The sequence below is a fragment of the Anas platyrhynchos genome, chromosome 8 (genome assembly GCF_047663525.1).
Source record: "Anas platyrhynchos isolate ZD024472 breed Pekin duck chromosome 8, IASCAAS_PekinDuck_T2T, whole genome shotgun sequence".
NCBI classification, from domain to species: domain Eukaryota; kingdom Metazoa; phylum Chordata; class Aves; order Anseriformes; family Anatidae; genus Anas; species Anas platyrhynchos.
Genome location: NC_092594.1, coordinates 31,917,476 through 31,944,047, shown reverse-complemented (window position 1 = coordinate 31,944,047; position 26,572 = coordinate 31,917,476). Strand labels below are relative to the sequence as shown.

General features: G+C 39.9%; 1 protein-coding gene across 11 annotated transcripts in view; it reads left to right on the top strand.

The window, feature by feature from the left end:
- Positions 1–26,572, top strand: part of BEND5 (BEN domain containing 5) — a 923,615-nt gene that overhangs the window by 540,820 nt on the left and 356,223 nt on the right. The window contains exons 1-3 of one of the 11 annotated variants that reach the window (XM_027463550.3): positions 12,864–13,125; positions 22,948–22,994; positions 25,996–26,129. The exons of 7 other annotated variants lie outside the window; for them this stretch is intronic. In XM_027463550.3, coding sequence (XP_027319351.1) covers positions 26,025–26,129 — 105 coding nt within the window. In that variant the 5' untranslated portion in view covers positions 12,864–13,125; positions 22,948–22,994; positions 25,996–26,024. Of the gene's footprint in view, positions 1–12,666; positions 13,126–22,947; positions 22,995–25,995; positions 26,130–26,572 lie in introns of those variants that run through there. 3 more of the 11 variants (XM_027463549.3, XM_027463547.3, XM_027463551.2) reach the window with 3 other exon arrangements.

Genomic DNA, 26,572 nt, shown 5'->3' with positions numbered 1-26,572 from the left:
AAAAAATATATATATAAAAAACAGAGAAGGCCAATAATTCTCTTTTATGCAATCTAGAAAATAATACTATAAAATATTACATCAGCTGTTGGCAGCTGTAGGTTGGTTTGCCTGGCTGCTAATTTACTATCACAAGTGCTCCAGAATCCTTTGTAATCCAACCATTGCTATTTATATTCATAATGATTTATTTAAGAACTCTGTGCACGTCAGTAAAAGTCACCAAAAAAAGCAAAAGGAAGATTAGTTGACTGAAAGTGCATAGAATAGAGAAGAATAACCCAATAATGGAGTTGAGATAACGTTTATACACAGTAAATAACTAAAAGGGAGAGAGAGAGAATAGCTTTATTTTCAACTCGTCACACAGAAGGCAGAGCCCCTGATTTTGGCATGAGACGGCTCCCATCAGAGGCTATTAAGAGACGGGAAATATTTCCTCGTGGCCAGCAAGGAAATGAGAAGTCGTGACACCTGGTGACACCTGCACTGAGATCACAGGCATCTTCCTGACGTGTCTTGAGGAAAAAGTCTTAACTGTCTGATGCCTCTGTTCCTCTTCTGGTTGTAGGGACACCTGATTCTCAGCTGTTAAAACTTTAATTTATTTATAAAATGTTTTTCTGTAGAGAACCATAATGATGCACAGCAACTTTATTCTGTTTGTGGAAAATGCTAAGTTAAGGGAAAAAAAACTATGAAGGATTGTGTAGTGGAGCGCAACACTTCTCAGTGTTGAGTCTCTAGGTCATTCTGAAGCAGAGATTTGAGCGGCGTCCCTTAGGATTTGCTGTTATACATGCTGAAATGATCAATCAAGGATAAAAAATGGACTGTTCTCATCTCATAGATCATTTCACAGTGAAACAGTTAAACTCCTGGCTGCTTTCTGGAAAACAGAGATCTGCATTAATAAGGTGACCTTATCAGAGCCATCCCCGGGGGGAAGGGAGGGAGAAAAAAGGTTGTGGAAAGAAAGTGAATCCAATTGTTAATCCTTTTTTCAGGGAGACTCGGATTCCTGAATGCAAATTACTTTATATTTAAATTGTGTGAAAGCACAAAAGGTTCGTGTCTACAGTTGACAGTTATTTCATTAGCTGACTCATGGAGCCTTGCAAATGGTTTCTAGTGTTAACTTTCCTTGAATTTGTTTTCTTTGTTCTTAGCAGATCTTGCAACAGCGATCATTCTGATTAATGTATTCAGCTCTACGTTCTACTCCCAGTTTGTGTTTTTTGCAGCAGTCAGCATTCCGGCCTAGGTAAGGTGAGGATGCAAGATGACTCTGGTGCATCTCCAGTATTGCTCATCTGGTGGGATGGCTTCCAGATGGACATGAGATAAGCACAGAGGCCACTGTAATGTATTTTGCATGGGAGCAACCCCAAACACAAGTTAGAAAAGGACTTGGCTTTTAAATAAGCTACGATATTGTGTGTAATAAGGTGTAAACTTTTTGGGAAAGGAGAATGGGTGGGCTAAAGTTCATCAAGTCTTGTTTTAGGCTTCTGAAAACCAGGTGGGTGGTCTGTGCTACGTGTTGAGGAACCAATCATCAGTTCACGCAAGAGTTGTTCTTCCTATACCTAACTGATGGGCAGTCTCTCCTCTGGAGGTACTGACTCACCATTCACCTAAAATATGAGTTTCAACTTGCTTCTGAAGTTTTACTTGAAGTTTAAGGCAGATCCTGTCTACCCTACCGACTGAACTAGACCAAATACCATCATCAAAGCAGAAGCATCTCTGTAAAAATCAGTTATGCAAATTGCTTAAGTGCCCCAGATATAGGTCAATTATGCAAGCAAATTACCTGAGGCCTGCAAGCTCTTTGTATCCATTGGTTCTTTTTTATTTCTTTAACTCAGCACATTTTTATTCTTTTTAGGATGTTTTGGCATTTGTTGTTGCAATCAATCTGCAATTTCTTGCTGATGCCTCTTATTTTTTTTTTTTTCCCAAATCTTTCATCAGTGCTTCAAGCGTTACATTGTTCTTCAACCTGCATCAGGTATCTAGTCCTAAAACACAAAGACATCAGTGGCCTGGGCCTTAATTCTTCACAAGTCACTTGTCTCTGTTATGCTCTCTGAGAGCTGCATGTTCAGGAATCCCATCATGGAAAAATCCTAGGACAAAATGCTTGAGATACAAAGGCAGAGCCTCAGCAATAAAATCAGGAGATGTTTGGGTCTAACCACTCCCATGCTGTAATGGAAAATGTTGCTTTGAAACTGTTGTTTGTGTGCAGGGCACTTGAACCCATCAGAAGTCTTTTTACTTTCTTGTGTACCTATTCAAGGCATTTTCTATTTTTATAGGAAATCTAACACACAGAAGGGTTTGGTTTGGTTTGTGAAATAGAGAACTTGTTTTTTCATGTTCAGGTCTTTGACTTTTTTTTTTTTTTAAATTCTGGTTTTACATGGTTAACTACAAACAAAAAAGGGAATGGGGGATGGAAAAAGATCTTGATTACTATAAGATAGGCTCAGGGAGAAAAGAATGGAAAGGTAGATCATTAAAAGGTTGATTATTTTTACCTCACAAGTCAAAGTGTTTTCCCCTGTTCTAACTCTACTGATTTCAAAATAATTACAAAAGGATTTTTTTAGCCTCTTTCTTGGATTTATACACTTTTTACCAGTAGATATTTATATTTAAAAAGTGAGAGACAAAAACAAGGACAGATTGGAGAGGGTATCAGGGAATTATAATAGTTGATGGACACTTGAAACCCAAGGGGAAGGGAATAACAGAATGACTCCAGCTATATCAGTTGAAACCAAACACTATTGATCATTCTATTTTGAACTTTTACTTTGAAGTAAAAAATCTTTAAACAAATATTTGTAAGTAAGATTCCGTCAAACTGCTTTTTCACACACAATTTTCACAAAACACGAGTTTGGTATATAGCTGAACAGCTCTTCCAACTGATCTTGAAAAATTGTTCTGATCTGTTCACCCACAATAATCAGTAACAGTGAAAACACACATGTTCAACATGAAAAATATAAAAATGTTAAAGAGAGAAGTATTACTTTCTTCTGCTTAATCTTTAAGGGTTTTTTGTTGTTTTTTGATGCCAAATGGTAGGCTTTCTGAACACTGTGACAGAGAGCTGTTACTTGTGCACAACAATTTCAATGGTTTTGGTTGAGTTTTAGCTTAATGTATGAATCCCACGTTCTTGCTGTCATGAAATCTCCATTTTACCACTTTTGCAATATTGCTGGCATATGTCTCCAGCTGTCTGCTGCTGACATAGAATTGCTTGTGATTATCTGATGCTGAGCTGTTCTGCTCTGTTTTTGTGTTTTTAATCTCTCCAACAATACCTGAATGTGCTGTGCAGATCGTGGTTATTGGGGCAGAATACAGTCGTCTTTGAATTTTACTGTCCCACACAGAACATTAGAAATTCTAATGATCTTTATATCCAGATTGAATGTAAGCTAGATTTTTTTTTTCTGATTTCGTAATTTAACATTGCAAACTGTTGACTTATTGACTATAATGTTAGCATTTTCCAGATTGGCAGACAAATTGCCTTGTAGGAGTGTCTATGTATGTATTTATATATCATCCAAAGGTTGAACTGTAGAATAGATTTTAATTGCCTAGAGAAAACTTAGTAAATCATTTCACTAGGAACAAAATTTCTAAACCGAAAAGATGGAAGTTAAGATACTGGAACCCATGTTACTTTCCAACTTAGAAATACAGATTACTGAGAGTCTTCCACTATGTATGTTAAATAGCATCCCAAAGACATTGGTGTCACTTCAGAGGAGTCTTTAAGAGGAAATTCTAATATTTTTAGTCTTCCTAAGTATGAAGATTATATTGATCTTGGTATTTCAGTGAGGTCTGCAACTAAAAATAAATAAATAAATAATAGTGGGGCATTTATGCTCAAACCAATTTTTATTTTTTTTTTTTTCACTTATAATTGTCTTACAATCAATGTTAAAAAAAAAAATGTAATACAATATAAGAGACTGCAAGTATGTTCACTGAGAATGTCTTGTTGGAGGAAACATAACCTTGGAGGTATTTGAGAGCAAGTCTAATTGTTAGTTACATGTCTTACTTCCCACTTCAGCAACATTTTTCTCTCTACAGACCTCAAAATAAATTACTGCAGAATAACGAGCTTCCCACAAATCAGCTGATTTACAGTAACTGTCCATGTATGTGCTCTTACAATTGGTAAATGTGAGTTAATTCAAGGTAGTTTGCTCTCAGGGGAATAGATTTGTTACCCTGCAGTGGCTTGCTCACCTGCTAGGCTTCTGCCTTTACAAGTGATCAATTAGAAGTCAACTGGAATATTATACATTGAGCCTGAAATTTGGAGACACGTATTCCCTTCCTGCTGGAGGGCGGCTCTAAGAAATCATGTATGTCCAGATGAAGAAAGCAGTTTTTACAACTGGAGGCACAGAGTGGAGGTCTGAACCCCTTCAGCCAGATTAAAGGGGGGAGCCAAATATATTCCTTGCCCTGGTGGGAGGTTTTTGATATAACGTGGGAGATATCATGGTGGTGCCCTCCTGGCCTTGCTGGCCACTTTGTAAAGATCTCTGTCTCAACCTGTGTTTTGAAAGGAGGGCTGCATATATGTTCAGGTGAGAATTTCAGGCTGTGAAAGAAAGAAGATGGAGGCATCCTCTGGCAGTCCTTGTTCCGTGGAGATGGGAGTTCCAATGCACTGTGCTCCATGGTTTCTATGGATGGGATTTGGGCATCTTCCACACTAAGCATGGATGGTATTTGAGATCTTGTTTTGAGACAGCCCTGCAGGGTAAGGTGATAACTCTTTAGGATTTCTTGGACTGCAACATTGCATGTTTCAGGCCCACTGAAAACATTCTCTGAGTCCATTTCACAACATGAAGTGTGAGTGGGAATGGCTATTGTCCCTGTTCTTTGTGATGAATGGAATGGACTTAAAAAATAATACTGTGATAGTGGTCAGGAGAGATTTCAGTGAGTTTTGGAGACACCAGGGAAAATCAAAATATTTGTCACACGGTGTGTAAAATCAGTGAAATGCATCTGTGGGTGACAGCTGATCACTCAGGTAAGTAGAAAAGCCTCAATATAATGTGTGGTTTTTTTATTTTATTTTTATTTTATTTTTATTTTTTTTTATAATCAGTAGCCTTGTTAGTAGTCATAGTAGAGGATTAAAGACTGAGTGACTTGCCCTTGGAGAATGACTATGCCTTTCCCTCCAGGTCAGAGGCAAGGCAAATAACTGTTGTCAGTAGAACTGTCCTTTCTTGTTAAGAGATGTATTGATTAATCACTTTTCATAGGTGGGAAATTCATCTTAACCATTATTAGCAGACTTCCCAATGAGTTGACTTTTTGACTTTTTAACTTTTTAAGCAATTAACTATTTAATTCTTGTGCTACTGCACTGACCAGCTTGTATTTGACCCGTTGAATAAAATTCAGACTTCTCTGTGGTCTTTTATTGTATGCCTTGTGTTTTTGGATAAAAACTGCAGGCTTGCTTTACATTTATGATCACTAAATACTGTGGTTATTCTCAGTAGTAACATCTCTTGCTTGTGATATAATCCTTGTCTCCCCACCTATTTTATCTTTTCTATTTTATAACCTCTTGTATGTACTAGTAAATAAAAGGGGAGCAAATTTGGAAGATACAGGTCATTCAGAAGAACTGCTGTGTGTATCACATCAGCGAGTTCAGAAGATTATGGAAATATTTACAGCTCCAAAAGAGTCAATCTGTACACCAAGATTGAATTTAGGAATGGACACAAGCCCTTATACTCTATCTGTCTGGAAAGACTGGTTTTACTATATTTTATGGCCTTGGAATTGTAAAGCTAGTTATGATGAATTTAGTAAAGTCTGTATACTGCGTTGTTCCACTGTTTTTTATTTCATTGACATAATATTTTCATCGGTTTGGACTGTGTAGTATCTGCAGACAGTGTATGTTCAAAATATTGGATTGCTGTGTTTTTGCATACAAACCTTATAAAGGAAAAAAAATACCAGACTGTATGTACAAGCATCAAAATTTGATTATATACAGGATCTAATCTTAATATCACACCATCCTCTCTGAAAAGCGTTGCAAGAATATTTCAATTCATATTCTGAATGGCATGTTTCTCTGCAGTTATTCTGCAGAATTTTTATTCCTACCAGGAGAATATCAGTACATTGAAATGAATAAAAATGTATACACTAAATTGCTTATTCAAATGTCCAGCTTTGATGTTTGTGGAGAATTTAAGCAGGAGGCAATATAACCTGAGCTTTGTTTTATTGATAAGAGAGGCTAATGGGAGTTACAAAACAGGAAAGAATGAGAAGTTGTATAATATGCTGGAAATGTGTAAAAAATGCAGATTTCTGTTATTAGCTTTCACAGTTCTATTTGCATAGAAATATACTAACGTCTGGATGACATTTCATGCATGAACTTGATAGAGCATCCTTAAACATATTCATGTTAGAAGAGTGCTTAAAGGGAACCTCAAACTTGAAAACTCCCATCTTTGTTTAAAAATAAAACAACACAAAATTAAACAACTATAGTTTCCCTGGGGTATTTTAGTACAAGGTATTTCTTTATGAAACAGAGCTTGCTTTGTTATGAAGAATACAGTGACAGCCTATGAAGGGCCCCCCTTTCTGATCACACTTTAAAAAAGATCCTGATTCTCCTGAATGTTAAATATTATTGTACAATAGATATTGCTCAGGCTTTTGTGAAAAATACTAGCGAAGCATGAAGCCCCTTGAGAATTAAAACAACTCTTGGGTTTTCAGCTTCCTATGCCTTTTTCTTTTTTGAGGGAAACAACTTGTAAGTAGGGCAAAGATGAATGCCAATTTTCTTTGCTACGTGAGATAATAGGAGTTACCCCTCCTTTAAAAACTAGAAGAATTCCTATGTGTTGGAGTCTGTTATAATTAACACATGAATTTCTGGGAGATTGGCAACAGCAACTCCTTCCAGTTTTTATATATTATATATATATATATCTTTATAATTTATGTATATATAAAGATAAAAAATTCACCTACTTGTGCAGAGCAGGTTCACTCCATTTGGAACCTGCGAATTATTGTATCAAAGATATCTGGTGTTAGTAGGTGTGGAGTGGTTCACAGACTATACCAAAAGTTTGCATAGCAGTGACGACTTGCATGTTTAGTATCTAGCAGTTGCAATGTTCAGTTTGCCAACTGTAACATATTACGTTCTATTAATTTAAAATTTAAAGTAATGAGACACAGCTGAGGACGGTATTTTTTCTGAAATATTACAAGGGTTATTTCTGTTGTGTTATCTCCTATTGACCTTCCACAACAGGAATTTTACATGCTCACATTCGTTCTTCAAAAGAGTTGTTGGTCCACCTCTGATTGTGACTTTAATCAGAAGAAGCAGAGTTGATCTTCTCTTCTGAAGTGGTGAGATGTGAGCACTATTTCCTGGGAGTATTTTATACAAACTCACTTCAGACTGAACTATAGCTATCCTTGAAAGGGATTAGAGAGGGCAAGACAAAAATATGAATTAAAAAGCACTGGGGTGTGAAAACATTTCGCTTTAAGCACTTTTGATTCTGTCCTCACTTATGCAACCCCACTCCTGATGATTGTCAAGAACTTTACAAAAAGGTAGGACTCATCCCTAGAGTCTGTCCCTTCTCCCTCTGAAATCAGACTTTCGAAGGAAAGTGGAAATGTGAGTATGTGAAGGTACCATTCTTAAAAAATGCAGTCGGTAGTAGTTGACTCTTTCTGTTGTACATATCCCATGTTATTTCTGTGAACTTCTCAAGCAGAATTGACCTATATAGAAAAGGGTTGTGGGACTGTCTTCCCTTGCCAGTACGAGACACAAATGCTGGTTCAAGATGGGACAATGCTGTACAGATGTGAGAACTGAAAACCAAAATGGAAATACTATGAAAAAAGGTTATGAGTCCTGTCTTACTCAGAATCTCTGTATAAGCTAACCATGCACAGCGTATAGTAATTATAATTTACACTGAAGCCAGGTTGCGTAGTGTTTAGTCCTTGCCAAATTACAGTCCCTTTGGCATCTAAGTTAAGGAAGGAATCCAGTTCCTGCAGTGGTGCAAAATCTATATATGTAAATCTACATCTATAGTCATATTAGTAAAATTACTGTAAAGAGCCAACCAAAAGTCAGTTTAAACAAAAGAAAGGAAAATCTCAAATTAAATTTTCAGATTTACAGCTATTTGTAGGTTGAAACCTTCAGTGGATGTTAGCGGTAAAATCATTTGGACTGCAGCTATGTCTTCAGAGAAGGTCTTGAAGATGGTGGCAGTGGTACCAACAGGACACCTTTTAAAGGCAAGTCCATGCCTGCGTCAGCTCAAAGAAAACATTGTCTCGCCTACTTGCTTCTCTCAGGCAAGAAATTTATAGTGTGGAAAACAGCATACTGCCTGAATACAGAGGATGGCATTTAGCAAGATTTTGAATGGTATCCAGCTGGGTGGGAGCTGGAAGTCGCGATGCTTTGAGGGTCATTTGCAGCTCCCAGACAACCCAGCTCCTGGCCCCTGCTGAGCGAAGAGCAGGGTGAGAGTGAGGACAGTTGCTGCCTCATGCTGAGGCAAGGTAGTGCCGACTGGCAGTGCCTCCTGATTCCTGTTGACTTTCTGTAAGCACGTTTAACCTGTAATTTGGAAAAGGAAAATACAGTCTGGCACCCATTCTTGAAGGGTTGCCAGTCCCAGATCTATCCATTGCATAGCCTGACAGAATGGGAAAGATAAGTGTCTTACAGACCAGTATCCACAGCAACAGACACTGGAATTTTGTCTTTTCAATACGTACAACCCCCTAAAGAATATAATTATTTATTTTCCAGCTTTATAATAGTAATAATGGCCTTTACGTTGGGAATTTTCAGCAGTTAATGACAGTCTGTCTTTGTCTTTGTACCTTGCTTTCTCCAGCCAGTCATTAACAGCAAGGAAAGCGCCTTCTCCAGTGGTCACTTTTGCTTAATCATTACGTTGTCTTGCTGCAGAATGTACCAGCTACCTCTGGGAAATAAATGTCTCCTATGTGAATGGATCCATAAAATGTTCCTTAGGTTTCATTTCTTTGAAAGAATATTCTGTTAGGATGCACGAGTTTAATGTAAAAGAAGATAAAGTATTATCAGCCCCAAGAAAGGTTAGATCACCCTCTGGAATTGGGACTAAATAGCCTTGCAGTGCTGCCCTTCTTCCTGTGGGGATGGTTGAAGGCCATAGATTTCAAAAGATTAAATCTTAAGAATTTATCTATGTAATCTAGGTTCCCATACACTGTCCTTTTGGTATTGGAGCACTTCAGAAATTATATGTGGACACAAGCATTTTCTTGTCCATCTCCTAGGATCGTATAGGAACTGGACCTTGTTTTTTATGTTTGAATTTTATGTGCAATCATTGACACTGAAAACAGAGTATGGCAGTGGTGTCTGGAGAATTAAAAATTATTAATAATAAAAAAAGCTGAAGTGGGACCAATCCTTGGAAATGCTTGCATTGTCCTGTCTAGATAAGTCCCCTCATCCCATCACCTTCTCCATTTCAAAACACCTAGAAGTTGTATATGATTTTTTTCATGGAAAGATTCATTTATACCCAGAAATGACTTTATCTTTCACTTTATCAAAAGAGGAAAAAATGAGATATTATGTAATTGATCAACTTGAGATGTTTTCTGACTACCTGATAGAACATATTCTTGGTCAAAAACTAACCGTATCCTGAGTGGATTGAATGTGTGTACTTAAACCTTTGAACAGTCTTCAGTTCCTGAATATTGTTAGCCATTCTTTAAGCTTTATGAGTTTAACTGCTATTGTTAAAATGCAGCGAGTTATCTAAACAGTTGTGAACACATCTTTCTTTTGGTACTTTCAAGCTCATGCAACTGTTTAAGAAATGTATTACTTTGAAGATAAATAAGTTTTTACCAGAAAACAATTAAATTTTCTAAATAGTGCATTTAATGTGTGAGGATTCCTACTAGTAGCCCAGCATACAATTATTGTTGAATAGTCACATAGCATTGAAGCCCCTCCACTTGAATGGTAAAAGAAAATGGGAATTACTTCATTGTTAGATTTAAAACCAATATGGCATTCCTCGAAAGTTTGATGTTAAACATGGAAGTAACGTGACTGATACGTCTAATTTTAATGTTTTGCTGTGGAAGAGATTTAGCACCTGCATAACTATTATTGGTACTATTAGCTTTTCATTTTGTATCTTTAAGTGAAAACACAGAGTTCCCATCAAAACAGCAGGCATCAGTTTTCTGCTTTAATGCTATTTTTTTGTACTTTTCAAGAAAAATAGCAGCAGAAAAATGTAGGTAGTGTTCCAGGAAACAGCCACTCACAAGTCCTTCAAGGGCTGGGACTGTGCTTTGTGGTTTCCTGACTCTTGGAGTGACACTTTTACTTTTTAAGGTAAGGCTTCATTTGTATTTTGAAAGTATGACAATCTCCTTCTCAGCAGGGTTTTGTTGTTTCTAAAAGGTTGGGAATTGCTAAAGGATTTAAATCTGGTGAGGATACAGTCGTTCCCTTAATAATGAGCTTTCAAACCTACGCCTGTAAAATAGCTCTATGTCTTCAAGCTTTAGGTTCTCTGGCTAGCCATTGCTCAACCAACTGGCTAACTACTAGCAGAAAGGAGGAAGGTCTGAAGGAAAGGAGTGCTGATACTTCTGTGTTTGTATTCTGTGCTTAAACTGATTTTTTCCGCTGCTTCACAGCTACCCAATGCAGATTATTTATAGATTTCAGAGCCAGAAATTAACACAGTGCCTTGCAGGCAGAAGAGAAATGTATGGGATCATTATTAATTCTTTAGCATTATAATGCCTTCTGGCTCAATGTGTGTGCTGGGGACCAAGTGTAAACACACATTTGTCATTCCAACCCTTAATCTGTTCCCAAAAATGTCCTTCAATGGAGAACTGTGAAACAGCTTTTCTAAACAATCTGAGACCTTTTTTTTTCTTGCCACTGACACAAAGATCTTTATAGCCTTTGCTGTAATTGAACCTTCAAATGTAAAATGTTGTGAATGCCAGTTTAGTGTTCCTTTTCCAAAAAAAAAAAAAAAACAAAAAACAAAGCAAAGTAAAAAATACACACTCTGATGCTACTTGCCCTTACATGAATGTTTTTATAGTTTTCTTTCATTAGGGGAAATTACCCAGGTCTCCTTGGTACCTGAAGAGATCTTTCCTCTTCCGCATCTACCCTAACCTTTGAGTCCCTAGCTTCTTTTCGTTTCTCCTGTTATATCTACTTTCTCCATTTTTCTGTTTTCCTTTCCTTTTAACAGCAGCCTTAGATGTTGCTAATAGATTTCAGCTGCAGAGGAAATACAATCCCAATAAGACTCAGTGTACTGAATCCCTCACTAGCCACTGAACTTAGTCAGACAAAATTGTCCTTCATGTAATTTTAACAGCGTCCACGGAGTAATTCCAGCCATCAGTCTGTCCTGTCATCTTTCTGCAGCTCCTTCTACCTCCATTGTAACAGAAGGTAGAGGATCGCTACAGCAGCCCTTATTGTTTGATCAGCAACACAGTCTTTGCTGGAATTTCATTTCCCGTGCAGCCTAGCTACTAGAATACATTTGTCATCCATACTTTGTAGCAGACTTATATTTGCCTGTAATTACATACCAGTCTGGCAATACTTTATTGTTAACATAAAGTACTGGCGCTTAAATCCCCAATCCTAAACTGAAGTATTTGCAAAACTCTGTAATTGCTAAAATAATAAAGCTGCCATTTTTGTATGGGAAGTTTACAGCCTGTTTCTGAAATACTTGTATTGGCTTAACTATACCTGTACGCGTGCCTTATGTTTTCATGGGCTGCCTGAGACAGACAGCCTTCTGCTATGCATTTCTGATACCTTCACAAATAGCTGAGGAGGGAGGGGACCTTGAATCAGAATATTCTGACTCTGTGACCTCTGGACATCAACTTGTCCATAATCTCCTCCTCAAGCAAGTCCAGCTAGAGCTGGCTGCCCACAACCACGCGCATCTGTCAAGTTGTCTCTGAGTGTGGAGACTCCGTTAGTTCTGTGGTCAACCCATTCCAGTGCTCAGTCAAAACTTTACTTGATTTTTTTCTTCCAGGTTGTGGTTTACTCTCATGTACAAAGAAGCCTATAAACGATAACCAAGAACAACAAATTCAGTGTAGTTAAACTCAGTGTAATGGGCAGAAATACTGGCAAATGTTTAGGGATATGCAAACCAGGAAAGTATTTTGGATTAATTTTGTGTTGGCATTTTGGGTTGTGTTGCCTTTTTCCAAAAATAGAGATACCCCTCTCTCGCTGTCGGTTACTCATTCTGCTTTTATTTTGGCCTTTAAATAACTCTGTTGTGTTGGGCTGCTCTCAGGGCTGGGCCAAACAGACCTCAGAACCAGAAACCTGGGTTAGATTAAGCAATGTGGCTACTTTATTTCACACAGGAGCGTGAAAACATCCGTTAACTCTGCTTGTGTGCGCCCAGTAGGTTGGGAATTCGTGCTCAGAATGCCACGGGCACCGCTGTCGGACAAGGACAAAGAGTTTCTGCGGTGTTCTGGGGGACACAGGGGCAGGCAGGAGGGCACCGGCCGCAACCGGGGGCCGGGCCTGGCGGGCCGGGCCCCGCGCCCTCCCTCCCGTCTCCGTGCGCTCCGCGCTGGATTGCTCGTGCCTTATCCCGGCGCTGGCGGCGCGGCCAGGCGAGCTCAGCCGAGCGCAGAGGCGGATTTTGAGGAACAATAACAGAGCGGGGAGCGCGGGACCGGCGCGGCCGCCCCGCCCGCCCGCCCGCCGCACCATGTACGCCTTTGTGCGGTTCCTGGAGGACAACGTCTGCTACGCGCTGCCCGTCTCCTGCGTGCAGGACTTCAGCCCCACGTCCCAGCTCGACTTCGACAACCAGAAGGTCTACGCCGTCTACCGCAACCCCGAGGAGGCGGACGAGGACGACGAGAGCCCCGGGGAGTGGGGAGAGCGCCTGCTGCTGCACAAGGCCCAGATCCTGGCGCTGGCAGGTGGGCGGCGGGCACGGGGATGGGGCTGGGGGGGGGCCGAGGGGAGGGGGGGCTGCAGCCGCCCCCTCGCTGCTGAGGGAGAACGGGGGGGGGGGGGAGAGCGGAGGAGGGGGTGGGAAGGGACGGGAGGGGGGCGGGAGGGGGGTGCTGTGGGGATGGGGGGGGTCCTGGTGGTCCTGGACCTGGATCTGGTCCTGGTTCTGGTCATGGTTCTGGTCCTGGTTCTAGTCCTGGTTCTGGTCCTGGTTCTGGTCCTGGTGGTGATGTCGAGGTGGAATTAGCCCCCCCCATACACACTCACCCTCTGACACACTCACACACACCCGTACTCGGGGGCCCCGAAGTTGAGGTGTGGGTGCGCGGGGTATTTATAGCGCCCGCAGTCCCCGCTGTACGCAACTCTGCGGCTCTGGGCAGCGCGCTGCCAAGCCGGAGGGGTGCTGCTTTATGTCCGCGCTGCTTGTGTAAGGCACTTCGCAAATTGGAAGGCAAAAAAAAAAAATAAAGCTCTTGGCTTGGCTGCCTGGCGCTGGTCTCACGTTCAGCTTTCATACCTCACCTACATAAACCACTGTTAAGAACTGAACCCGCTTTTTGGGGGGCAGCCCTGGTGAGATGGTGCTCCCCTCCTGCGTGGCCCCAGGTCACGTCTCGCCGCACGTTGCCATGAGGACTTTGTGTAGTTGCCTTGCAACGATGCGCTGCCCTGCTCGGAGTTGGCGCACCTAAAAAGTTTGAGGTTGTTTGTGGCAACTTGCTGGCCAGTGCGGGCTTGTCCCAGCCGCGGTGGGAAGACGGTGGCTGAGGGCTGGACTGTCCCTATGAAGAGCCAAGGGGACGTAGGGTTTGGATCCTGAGCCCTCCGCTTGGGAAGGAGAAATGCTGCTTACGTCCATTTCCCCAAGTGCAGAATGGGCCTCAGAAACTGCTCTCTGGCACTGAGTCCTGGGAAGGCAGTGCCTGTTTCTCGTCTCTGAACAGGGCAGCTTAGTGCTACAGTCACGTAAAACTAGTGTTTTCTTAGTTATAGTTTTATTTTTGGAAATAACAGTTCCCAAAGTGGAACAAGTTGGTGGTCCGTTTAGGCCTGGAGTCAGCGACTCGTGCCAGTGTCCTCTTTACAGCAGTGGCCCCAAGCAGGTGCTTGGAAAGAATAAGAAAAAGGCAAGCATGTACATCATTCCTTGTAAAGTTTTTCCAGTTTCTGAACAGCTGCCACGCCAGGAGTTCAGGGTAGCAGGAGAACCCACTAGGTGAAGTTTTTGTTGTCCTGTGCCACCACTTCGTTTGTGTGTCCTGTCTATAGCAGAGCAGAATTTGTATAGGACGTATTTCTTGCAAGTTACCTGTCAGATAACATGGAAGACATCAGGGTCGCTGTTTGGGCTTTGCTTGGCCTCTTCTCAGAGACATCCCACATGGAGCTCACCTTCCTCTTTCTTACTGGAGAACTGCAGTAGTAATGTCCTTTCTGTTCACCATGTTCATCTCAACCCAAGTTAAAAGTTTCAGAAATTCTCACAGCAGATTTGCTCACATGGTGAGCCTACCAGGTCGCCTCAGTTTGCCAAGTAGTGAACCCAGCAGAAAGTGCACCTACTTCTGTCAATTTCCTTGTTCCAAACAGGTTGTACCTAAGAGAAGTTGTCTTCTGTGCAGTTGCTCTTTGCTTCATCGCTCTTGAGACAGAACAAACCAATGCTGTTTCCTCCAGAGAACTAGACTTGTTACTTATATTAGTGGTTTGCACTAATTGCTCCTCAGAGATTGCAGTATCTACAGGAGATACTTCTAGTGGGTCAGGAGCACAAAGAAACATACAACTGTCTTTATCACATCTATCACATCTCAACATACCTGACTGTATCTGTGTTTGACATCCTTGGAGAACTTCTCACCTGAATCCTTACTTCTGTTCTTCGTTCCTCCCTCCAGTGTGTAAAGATACTGTAGTTGAATTCAACATATGTTATGTACAAAGGATTACTTACTTTTAAAGTTGTCGCTTCCTCCCCAAATTTTTAATATAGGTGTTTATTTTAGAGTGGTTATAAATACTGGGGAGAAAACTTGATCTTACGTGAAGACCCTTCAGCAGAATTTTTGGTTTATAGTGACCAATTCAACTTTTACAGATTAGCATCATGATTTTTCTTTTGAAACAAGTTTTCCTTTTCTATGTTGTTTAAAAAAAGGATAGTTTTAAAACTTTTACCCTCCTTATTTTCAGCAGGAGTTCGCCAGGGATAAATAAGTTTTCATGCCCATAGTACAAACTTCTATTGGAGCTTTCTTTGTATAGATAATTCATGAAACAATTGTCTTGATTTGAGAGAGTCTAGAAGCACTTCTTTGATCTTTTGTGGTGAGGTTGAATGTTTGGAAACCTGCACACCTGTGAGAAATGCTATTGACGCTGCAGGGCAGAGGGAACTGATGTGAAGGTATCGCAAATTTTTTTCCATTTATTTTTTTTAAAGGGTAGTGTGTTGGGCATGCTCAGAACATCACATAATTGTGACAGACTTGGTATGGTAGGGAGATAAATACTGTCGTCTTCTGGATACTTCAGTAATAAACAATATGTAGTAGTATGACAGCAGTGATAGACGAGCTGAGAGCAGGTGTGTGCATTTCTCATGCCTGTGTGTGTGTGGTTGGGACCTGCTGGTTGTGGCAGCATGCGTTGGTTTGGGAACCTTCGACTTCTTCAAAAGTTAGCCCAAGACTAACGCTAGGGCTAGGAAGGTTAACCCCAGGCTAGGACAGTTGTAGACATTTGAGCTGTAGAAGGCGTACTGAAACGAACGCTCTGTTCCACAACAAGTTCAGTATCTGGTTAATAGGCAACTGTTGTTACGTAGTAATGAAGGAATCGTTTTATTTACCTCTTGAATGGAAAATACAGCTCAGCAGACTAGAGTTGCACTGTAAAGCAGATTTGGAGGTGACATGTTAACTGGTCTTTCTCATCGAGAATACAAAAATAGACAGCTTTTCAGAAGTTCGAGTTTGTCTTTCTGATCATCCACATCTCTCCTTTTTTTCCTTCCTTTGTGTCCTTTCATCAAAATGCTGACAAGCTGTTTTCTGATCCCTAGTGTTGAAATATGTGTGCCACTTGCAACTTTTTCCACTGCTATCCAATATAGTCACTGGGAGTTTTGTCTCTAAGTGTGTGCACCTTTTAGGAGCTTGTATGATTCTTAGATGACCTTACGGGAACCTTTCCTTGCTCTACAAAGTGATGAGTATTAGGTGGAACAAGCAGAGATACAGGGACTTTAAAAAGTTTATTACTAAAGGTTGCATTTGTTAACGAGTTAATAGGGACTACTTTCTAATACATTATTTCTTGACTACAGTAAATTATTTTCCCTACCTGATGTCCTTAACATTTCCCACCCACACAGTCATAGCAAACTGATCTCCATCAGATTCTTACTGCAGTTCCCTACCTGCCACTGCAGACATGTTAATACCTGCCTGTACCCTTATTCTTTCTTGCTCCTTTATAAAATGTTATGCTCCACTTTTTATTAAAATAGGTTAGGTGATTTAAAAAAAAAGAAAAATCTTTAAAAGCCAGTGCAGCTCATCATGAGCTAATTGGCTGTGTATTTCAGAAGGCTGTAAAATCTTTGTTCCCAGAACAATTTTAAATTATATGATTTTTGTTGCTGAGTTGGGAGTAAGTTTGAGGGTGGATACACTTGAACAAATTGAAGCTGCCTACTTTGGATAGCTGCTGGAGGAGAGGCATTGTCAAGTGCTAGAGCAGGTGAAATTTTTACAGGATGAGATTCTAGATTTTCCCAAGAATATACAGAATTTAGGTCAGGAAGTGATCTTGATGTATAAAATTCATCCAAAGCTTTTATTTGTATTTCTGTGTTTGTGCTTCTTTGTGCATTATTATTTTTTATTTTGTTATTCCTTGCACTATGTGGAGTAGGCAGAGCAGGGCGTAGCGGTGCCCACCTCGTGCCCATGGGGCAGCCTATGCTCAGACACAGGGCAACCAGCAGACTGCATGAGCTGTTGTGGAAGCTGCAAACTTTTCTGTTCCTAGAAAGCTCTAGGTCTGTTTCCTGTCATGATGTGCAACTCAGGCAACTGCTTCTTGGGTATTTCCAGTGTGACCCCAAGTAAAGAAGTGCCATAGGAAGCCTTCCAGTAGTAGTTGTGGTTCCTCCCAGACTGTTTTGTTTGTTTGTTTGTTTTGTTATCTTTCTGGGATAGTTGTGGAGTACCTATGGGCTGAGTGGGACTTCGAACTCCAGGACATCAACACGTGTCTCTTCCCACCTGTGCCTTGGGTCTTGCCTTGTGAGTGGCCCTCCTCTAGTCACTGAGTGGAACTAAGCCCAACAGGGCACACGCTGCTGAAGCAAACTTGTTCAAAATACGGTCTAGATTAAATTTATGTGCATATTTATATATATACATATCTATTTCTATATATTACTTTCTGCTGTGATATTTGAGGTGCAGAGGCTCACCAAACCATTTTGCCTGTATGTCACAGAATAACCACATCACACTCTTCAACAGAACGTGGTAGTGTTCTTACCACATGAATACAAGTGTGGTGGTATTCATAAAGAATATTCAGAGCCGCATTTCACACTCATCTTGTGTTTGATCCGCTTTATTCTGAACTATTTCAAGATGAAGGGTGGATTGTTATTTTTTCCCCCCTTTCTTCTAAATTTTACTGTAGGAGCATGTCTGAGATATAAAGGGCTTATACAAAGGCACATCTTTATCATATCTGTATGTTCAGCATTGAAGTCTTAATAGGGCACATTAGTGCAAAGCCAAAAAAAAAGGGAACTTTTAAAACTGTTGCCTGTAACCCTCATGATAATGGTTATCGCTGTATGTCATCAGCGGCATAAAGTGCCAGTAAAAAGGCGTTTAAAAAGAATGTGTCTGTGTGAGAAGATTTTACCCCCTAGTTTTCTCTTTTCCTTTATCTCTGCATTTATTCCAGAAGGAAATATCTTTTTTTGTTCTTAAACCATTCTCAATTGACCTGCTTGCTCCTCAGTCACATTTGCTTTTTGCTTCTGAACAGTCGGAAGTCATTTACTTACGTATTTTTATGACACTCAGGCATACAGGTCACCTACAGTGTTATTTCTCTTGATCTTTGTATGTACCTTATGCCACATAACACAAGTTAAGCTTGTAAATGTTGTATAAGCTTAACTATGGTACAAAAAAAGTATGAATTTCAGGATTTTAATCAAATTGACTTCAAAGGTAGTGTGGTGATGGTAGCTATGGTAACTAACACTTACTAATTAAAATATGCTAAAATTTGCAGGGAGTGAAAAGGGGAATTAATGTAAGTTAATGTTTTTGTTTTCTTAATTTGACTGTAAAACATTTTTTTCCATGGAATTGCCTATGTGCAGTCAAGTATTTGCTGGTGTTTTTCGTTCTTTTTTTTTCTTTAAGAAACCTTTTAAAAATAGTAGAGCCTGAACCACATCATAATTTTTGTATGTAAACTAAAAGAAATACGTGAATCTACCTGCTATTTCCATAGCAATTCATTCCTCAGTCAGAGAGAGTTGTGGAGGTTTCCTGGAGAGTTCCCTGTAGGCTGCTGCTTCATTCCGTGCTTGAATAGCTGGTGGGCAGCATCTCCACTGCTTCGTGGCCTTTTTGATTGGAAAATCATTATCAGGGTTTGGTCCTAATACCTTTCTTCAGTGTGATTCAGACTGGTCAGGGCAGGCAGATTGGCAAACTGTAGCTGGCATTGAGATAATGATCTCCTTAAGTGAACTCTTGAACTTTTTGAGAAAAAAAAATGGCTTTCATAACAGAATTTTGTTTTTATAAAATATTTATCATGTCCAAACTTCTGAAAAGTAATTCCCATAGTTGCGTTTCCTAGATAGGTACAGATGAAAGATTTAAAAGATCGATTTTTAACATTCTACTTACTCTAAAGGTTGCTTTTAGTTTACTTGTTTTTGTTTTAATTTAATGGTAATAATGTATTACTATATTTGTTTCAGAAAGGATTAAGAGAGCTGCTTTAAAATGCTATAATTCTTTATGTTTGACATGCTCAGTGTATTGTACAAATATTAACAAAACTGCACAACACTTCAATGGGGTAGATGGAGACATTGAGAGAGGTTGAGTTATTCAAGGTCAGTATTTAAGTAAATATTGGATCCAGGATTAAAGTTCTCCTCAGTGTAGTTTAAAACAACAAAAGATTTCCTGTTTCTCAACCTGATGTCTTTCCTTTACTTGATCTTGTAGCTCCATTAATTTCTACTGCCACCAAATAGTATTCTAATACCACTAAGAAATTAAATGGAAGAAACAATTTTGTTGGTAAAGGATGATAATTATTTCTATCAGAGTTTTGTTTTTAGCCATGTTGCTTTGGCTAATTATTGTTGGAGAGACTTTTTTTTAACTTTTGAGTTAAGAAGTACTTTCTATTATCAATATGAAATGTGAGAAGAAAAATAACTTCACATTTTCTTGCAATACAAATCTGAATTTAGCTGATATTCAAATAGTAAATCTGAACAATCTGCTGATAAATGAACACGTGCACAAGGAAGGTGTTTTAAAAATAGTTGAATGTTGTCCTGTGCTTTAGAAACAAGACTTCAAATAGGTGTCCACACTGACACAGTCTCACTCTTTGCAGTATTAAACTGCATATCTCTGTGCCACTAGAGAAAAAAGTGTAGATTCAGACCTCAACCTTTGCTCCTTTGTGGTGGATTTGGTTTTATGAGAGCAGCTGCGGGTTTGTGAATGTATTTTGTCTCTGTGAACATATTTTTATTACTATATTGATCCTTAATGAAGGAGCGCTAGTCTTGAAGTAGGATTTCCAATGGAAGTTAGAGGTGGAAGTTATTTTTATTTAGTCCTCTGCTGTTGTAGGCGTCCTCCTCCTTACTCTTGCTCTTTGGTCTGTAGCCCCTATGTGCAAACCAGGCATCCAATGGCTTGCCCCCCATCATCAGCGGGCAGCCTTGATTCAGGCTTCTGGCATCTCATCCCTCTCACCAGTCCTCTAACCTAACAATTGGTACGTCAAGACCTTTCTATTTTGCCTTTTCCCGATTCCATTAAGAATTATTTTCATTCTGGCTTCTATTCACTCTCATAAATGAAATTCATAAGACTTAACAGCTTTTTTTTTTTTTGGCTGGCTCCTCCAGAGCACACCCTTACCTTTTTTTTTGTGCCTTTTGGCCCTGTTTGTCACAGCGTTGTAGCTTGTTATGTCATCCTCCCTGACTTTCAGAATCCTCTTTTTGTGCTGAAGACATTCCCCACATCACTTGGTTGTCTGTTTCTGTGTTATTTCTTGGGAAGTGCTGCAGGAGTATTTAGTTCTTAAATTTTGGGGGGTGATGTTAGCCCAGATGAGGGCAGCTCACAGCTCTGCCTTTTTAATCCTTTTCTCGTTGACTCAGATTTCTTTCCAGCTTCCTTCTCTGTCATCCTTATGCAGAAAACTTTCTTTCAGCTTAAGCTTAGGATAGCCCGAGATATTTTCCTACCATTTCTGTCCAACTAAATGTACTTCATGTGTGTGTTTTCACTGTGCCCAGTCTCTTTTTTTTTTTTTCTGGAATCTCTTTTTCAACTTCCAATAAAGCTCTGCTCCAATATGAAGGAAAAAAAAATAAATAAAACAATATAGTGAATTATTATATCCAAATGACGAATTGACTGTGCCAGCAGCTGGTGGATGCCTCTTGGCCTACTGCCCTCCTTTGACCCACGTCAGGTTTGGTGGCACGTCACTTACTTCTTCAAGTAAGTTTTGCATTTCTGCAGCCATCCGTTACTCTGTGTTGTACACTGTTGTCGTTCTGAGTTTCTTCCACTTTGGTGGTGGCCTTAACCTCCACTGCTTCTAGCCCTGGGGAGTTTTACATGAGATTTTTCTTCCTCTGTATCCTGAACACTTTGTGAGCGGGCAGGATCGTTGCATTTTCTGAGATCTCTTCTTCCTCTTTGCTTGCAGTATATGAGCTAAGAACGTCGTTTATGATTTTCCTTTTTCCATTTTCAGATAAACTAGCTGCCTTTTGTTGTTGTTGTTATATTATCGTGCTGTTTTCATTTTCAGTCACAGCAATATTGATTATTGTTTATTTGTGCTTAAGTGGCACTTAGGAATCCATGCCCTGTGGTGCTTTCTGCGTGTATTTGTTTTGAAGCGCCAAGTATACCTTTGCCTGTGGGCTTTTTGTTTTGGTTCTTGAGTGTCTTTCTCTCTACTTGTGCTCTTTAAGTAGTGCAGAGCCTCCTGAGGCAGATGATGTTCGCAGTCAGCACTGAGGCAGCTCAACACAGCAGCGTGGGGGGAATTTGGTGCAGGTGCTGCCCATATGTGTTGGGTATATGCCTAAAAACGGGAAGGGCGATGTTAAATTTTTTGAACTGTCAGTATATCATTTTCCACAAGGGGTGGAATTTTTTTTTTGAAGGCTTAGGGGAAGGATGAATTTTGCTCAAGGTTCTCTCGTTTTATTATTATAAGATTTATAGCATCACCAAGCCGCTTGCTTGGACAGATCCCAGACCTGCCATCCCTCATCTACTCAGAGTGCAGAGCTCTCTTCCTCTAGTTTTCCAGCTTTTACTCCAAAGGTGGAAAAAACAGCACTTGAACTATTTTTTCAAAGGGATTAGTTTTTTCAGTCCTTACTCCTAAATTAGAAAGTAAAGAATGTTTTAAGGAGACTTGGAGATTTTTTTATAGTTGTACTCTACGTCCCAGGATAGGGTGTGCAGTTTTAGATCACTCACAGAGTTTTACTTGAATTTAACCACCTCATTTCCTGCCCTGTCAAATTCGCTTTGTCTGCCTCAGTTCCCTGCTGCTGCAGGCTTGAAGCTATTGCATTTTGGCCTAGATCTGCCCATCCTGACACTGAAATGAAGGGCTGACTGTGAAGAAAGCGTTCCAGGAACAGTTTATCCTTCGAGTTGATACAGTCTCTTAGGCAGGGTTGGTTTTTTGGCCTATTTTCCTTTGGCACTGCTGAGGCCGGATGTCTACCAATGCTCTCTGAAATGTCTCTGCAGTTGGCTGTCTTTTGGTACCCTGTCTTTTTGGCACTCTGGTGGGTGTCCACGTGGGCTGGGACCGCTGGCCCTGGAGCCGCGCGCTTCCACATGGCTGGCCGGCTGGCCAGCACGATCGCTCCATCCCGACCTTTTCCTGCAGCACTGGTATCCCAGCCTTCTTGGTTCTGTTCACCGAATCACAAAATATAATTTTATTTGTCTGATGTTGTGGCTGCTGTGCACAAAACCGGTTTTTCCTAATTTATCGGAGCGCATGTCTTCAGCATGTCTTTTCTTAAAGGACAGAGGGCTTCAGTGTTGTCGTGCTTGCACCACAGTTCTGCAGCATGTATTTTGTTACAGGTACCTAATTAGATGTGTTAAGCGCTAGTTCTCAGTAGCTAGTTTTGCTAAATCATTTATTCAACGTACAGGAAAAACAGTAAGCACAACTTCATAGCAATCTGCTTGTGGCCATCCGAGGGAAGGTATAATGTTTAACTTGTGGTGAGGTTTAAATGACTGGGGACGAAGTCTAGCCAAACGATTCACATCATTTCAAAGAAGGAAGGTTCAGTGACAGCATTGCTGGGACTGCCTTTCACTTTCTTAACGTGTTCTGTGGCTGCAGTCACTGAATTGCATCTTGTTCAGACATTTAGGTTCATATCCTGATTTGCTTCTGGCTCAAAATTTGTGCGTGATTTGCATTTTGCTGGATTCCTGTTTTGTCCTTGTCTTTTGTAGGCTTGCACAACAGCAGAAACGGAGGCCTAAGGAGAACTGCTCGAAAGGCACGTTCATGTTTCTCCTCCCCCTCCCCCTGGTCTACTCTCACTTCCCTCCCTCCCCTTCCCAAATTCCATTAATATTTACAGAACACGAGCCAGTACTTCAGCATTATCCTCAAATTCAGAATGAGATTTTTCTGGCTCTGTCTGCAGCTAATGTGGAAGACAACAGACGTTAGAAATGCACTTAAAAAAAGGAAAAACAAAAGACTTTTCATATCCAACACACTGGATGAATTGTGTTAGGTTTAAATAGGCCTAGAAAGAGCTGAACATATGTAAGAAAATATTGTATGTAATTCCATTGGAAGACAGAGGAACATAACATTTTTAGCTCATAAAGTAAATGAAAAAAATACTGAGCTTTAATTTACATAAACACATTTTTACCATTGTCTCTTCAAATATAGTGCACGTGGGGAAATGAGTTCTTCAACTTACTGGCTCATTTACAGGTTAAGCAGTAAAATCAAAGAGTCACACAAAAAGTTTTGTCAAACATAAGAAAGACCTGTGTTGGTAGTTCTGCACTGATAGTTTAAAAACTAAGCATTTGTAAGGAGCTATAAATAAACTTGTACCTTCAGTCCACCTGTAAAGTTTTGCAAATACAGATTTCACACACAAACTGAGAAATTGGGAGGGGAATGGAGAGTGAAGAAGTCAAATAGCTTTATTTGACCCCGAGCTAGGTATTTTCTTTCATTTCTGTTGTTCAGAGTATTAAATATGTTCTTAACCTCTCTAAGTGGACTTAAAAAATAAAAAGCCAAAACCAAAAGATAAATATTTCTGTTCTTCCAAACTGTTTTTATTTTAGTATTGTTTTATTTGTCAGAAAGTATTTGCTGACTTGACTGTAGTCCGCACATGCGCTTACTCCTTGGCGACCCTTTCCCGTGACCGTTTCAAGGCTTTCTTTTCCCTGGCCGAAGAGTGGCCAGGGTCTGTTTCCAGTTTGCCTGGGGTTCTGGCTAGTGTTGACCTCAGGCCGTTGCCAGCAGACACTTTAGATAACTGTGAAGCAATTGGATCGTGTCCATCTTGTTATGAGGCCAAGGGTTATTTCAGACCATAGAAGCAGATCTATATCCTTTAAGTGTAGAAGGAATTCATTTGCATGTTCTGTGGGAGATGGTTTGGCAAAGCAACCTGGAGAAGCTGGCTCTGCAATGAGTGTGTGCTCAAAGGAATCCTCAATCTATCAGGTGGCCCAAAGTATGTAGACACAGAAAAAAGTATTTTTTCATTCAGTATGGGTTTTTGAACTTCTCTCCTGTGAAGGTGCCAGTACCTATCAGCCTGTTTTTCAGTCTCTAAATTTTTAGATTTTTAAATAAGAGCTCCCGTTTTCTTCTCTGACAGTAGAAGTGAGCTATCTTACTCTTCTGATGAACCTACATTTTCCAGATGAATGAAAATATAGGTTTTTGTCTTTTTGTGTGTGTGTGTTTGTTTGTTTTTGTTTTTTCCAAAACTGAAACAGTTGGATTGCCTTTTGTTTTACTGGGATAAGCATCCATGGTGCTCTGGGGAACAGAGAATGATCTAAAATAAGCCTAGCTGTTTTTCTGTTGTTTATCTGTTTCTTTTTTGCATCTGTCTTAGTATTTATTGCTACCATCTGCATTTCATTTCAGGTTGTCTAATGTCTTATTCTGCATTTTCTGCGCCTATTCTTTTTACATAGCCTTGGGCTGTAATATCACCATTTGCCTACAAGAGATCCATTTCTATCTGTAACAAAATGAATTGCATTCATCTGTGTAATTCATTTCTAATGAATGCCTCACTCCTCATTAAACAGTGATTTACCTTTGTTTCCCTTTTCTACACTGTCAACACAAACCATTCTGAGGTCCTGTGGAGAGATGCTAATTTGAGAAAGCAAAAGTCAATGCAACTGAGCACTCAGAAATGCCATCCTCATTGGCACTTTCAAAAATATTCATGGGACGCTTTCTGAAATACAGTTTGCAGGTGGATAAGAAGACTCAAAATATTTTCTTATTCATAGACTTCCAGTGCACAAATACAACACTTCAGAATTTAAATGCATCTCTCCTTGTCAATGTCTTGAACAGGTAGACAAGCTTGTGCTTCTATTAAGACCTTGTTTGCTCTGCAGTAATTTTACAGTTCACAGGCACACCCGGGGGGATCATACTCTAGATTCCCCGTCCCCTCTGCAGCTTCTCAGAACTATTAAAATTTTTCAAACTTATTTTTAGGAGGATGCTTTGAAATACTTAAGTCTTAGAAATTTGAGTCTTTTGGAGTCAAAAATATTTTACTTCATTTTTGGATGAGATTCAAAGATTAAGACGACCATTTATTGGTTTCATATGTCTCTGAAGGAAAAGGATTAATACTGTTAAATAATGAAGTAGGGGTCATATCATTATTTTGATACAGATTTGGCCTATGTGCAGGCTTTGCTGCAGTGCCCATTCGATGTGTCCTGCAGCATCCACTTTTCCTGCCCTGATCATTGCAGAACAGCAGAATCTGCCATGTTTGCAAATAGATCTGTGCTGCTCGCAGATGATAGACAAAGTGTAGGGTAAACTACCAAGTTTATATTTGTTTTAAACCTAAGCAGAATTTGAACTGTAGCAACAGATAACGAATATGAAAATACTGTTGGTAAATATAATTTAAAGCAATACAGATGTTTTGTAGGAAGTTGTCTTATTTACAGCATCTTTAACGCTTACTTCAGTGATAGTACTACCTACTTGTTAAAACTTTTGATGACTCCAATAAATTTAGCTTGGCATTTTACAGTTATTTGCACTTGTGTTTGGCCAGATCGATCTCCTGTTGAAACTCTAGAATTGTCAGTGGCTATCAGTTGAGTTACACCATGGATTAATTTGAGGGGATTGAAGCATGGGAAACTTTTTTTTTTTTTTTTAATACTGTTCTTGCCTAAGTCATGTAGCATTTGGAAGTAAGAACGCTGATTAATGTAACAAAATTTTATTTTTAATATACGTTTTAGAGGACAAAACTGACCTTGAGAACAGTGTGATGCAGAAGAAAATTAAAATCCCCAAACTCTCTCTCAATCACGTAGAAGAAGCTGGGGAGGTTACAGATTATGGGGAAGAAGATGTGGAGCTTAGACACAGTAAGGTACTGAAGTCTTTCCTTTTTTTTTCTTCCTTTTCCTCCTCCCTCCCTCTTTTTTTTTTTTTTTTTTTCTTTTTGAAGTTCTTGGGGCATATACAGCTGTTGTAGTTTAAGAATTCCAGGCCTGCTTTTGATCCCATTAAAACATTGTGTTTGTTGTAATTGGGTCAAATTGGGGGTGGGGGGATGGGATATGGGTTTTCAGAAAACTGATTCATTTGCAAACATTTTCCTGTTTATACGGTCTGCACGGCTTAATTGCCATTTGAGATTTTTTGGAACAATTCTTTCATTTTGCCCAGAATGCTTTAAAAATGACCGGTTGCATGAATGCTGAGCAGTTTGCAGTGGCACTTTTGACCTGTTGCGTTCTGCCTGTTTGGAATTGGAAGGGGTGCCTTGAGACATCCCAAATACAGCAGTGGGTGAGAAGACAGACTGACGAG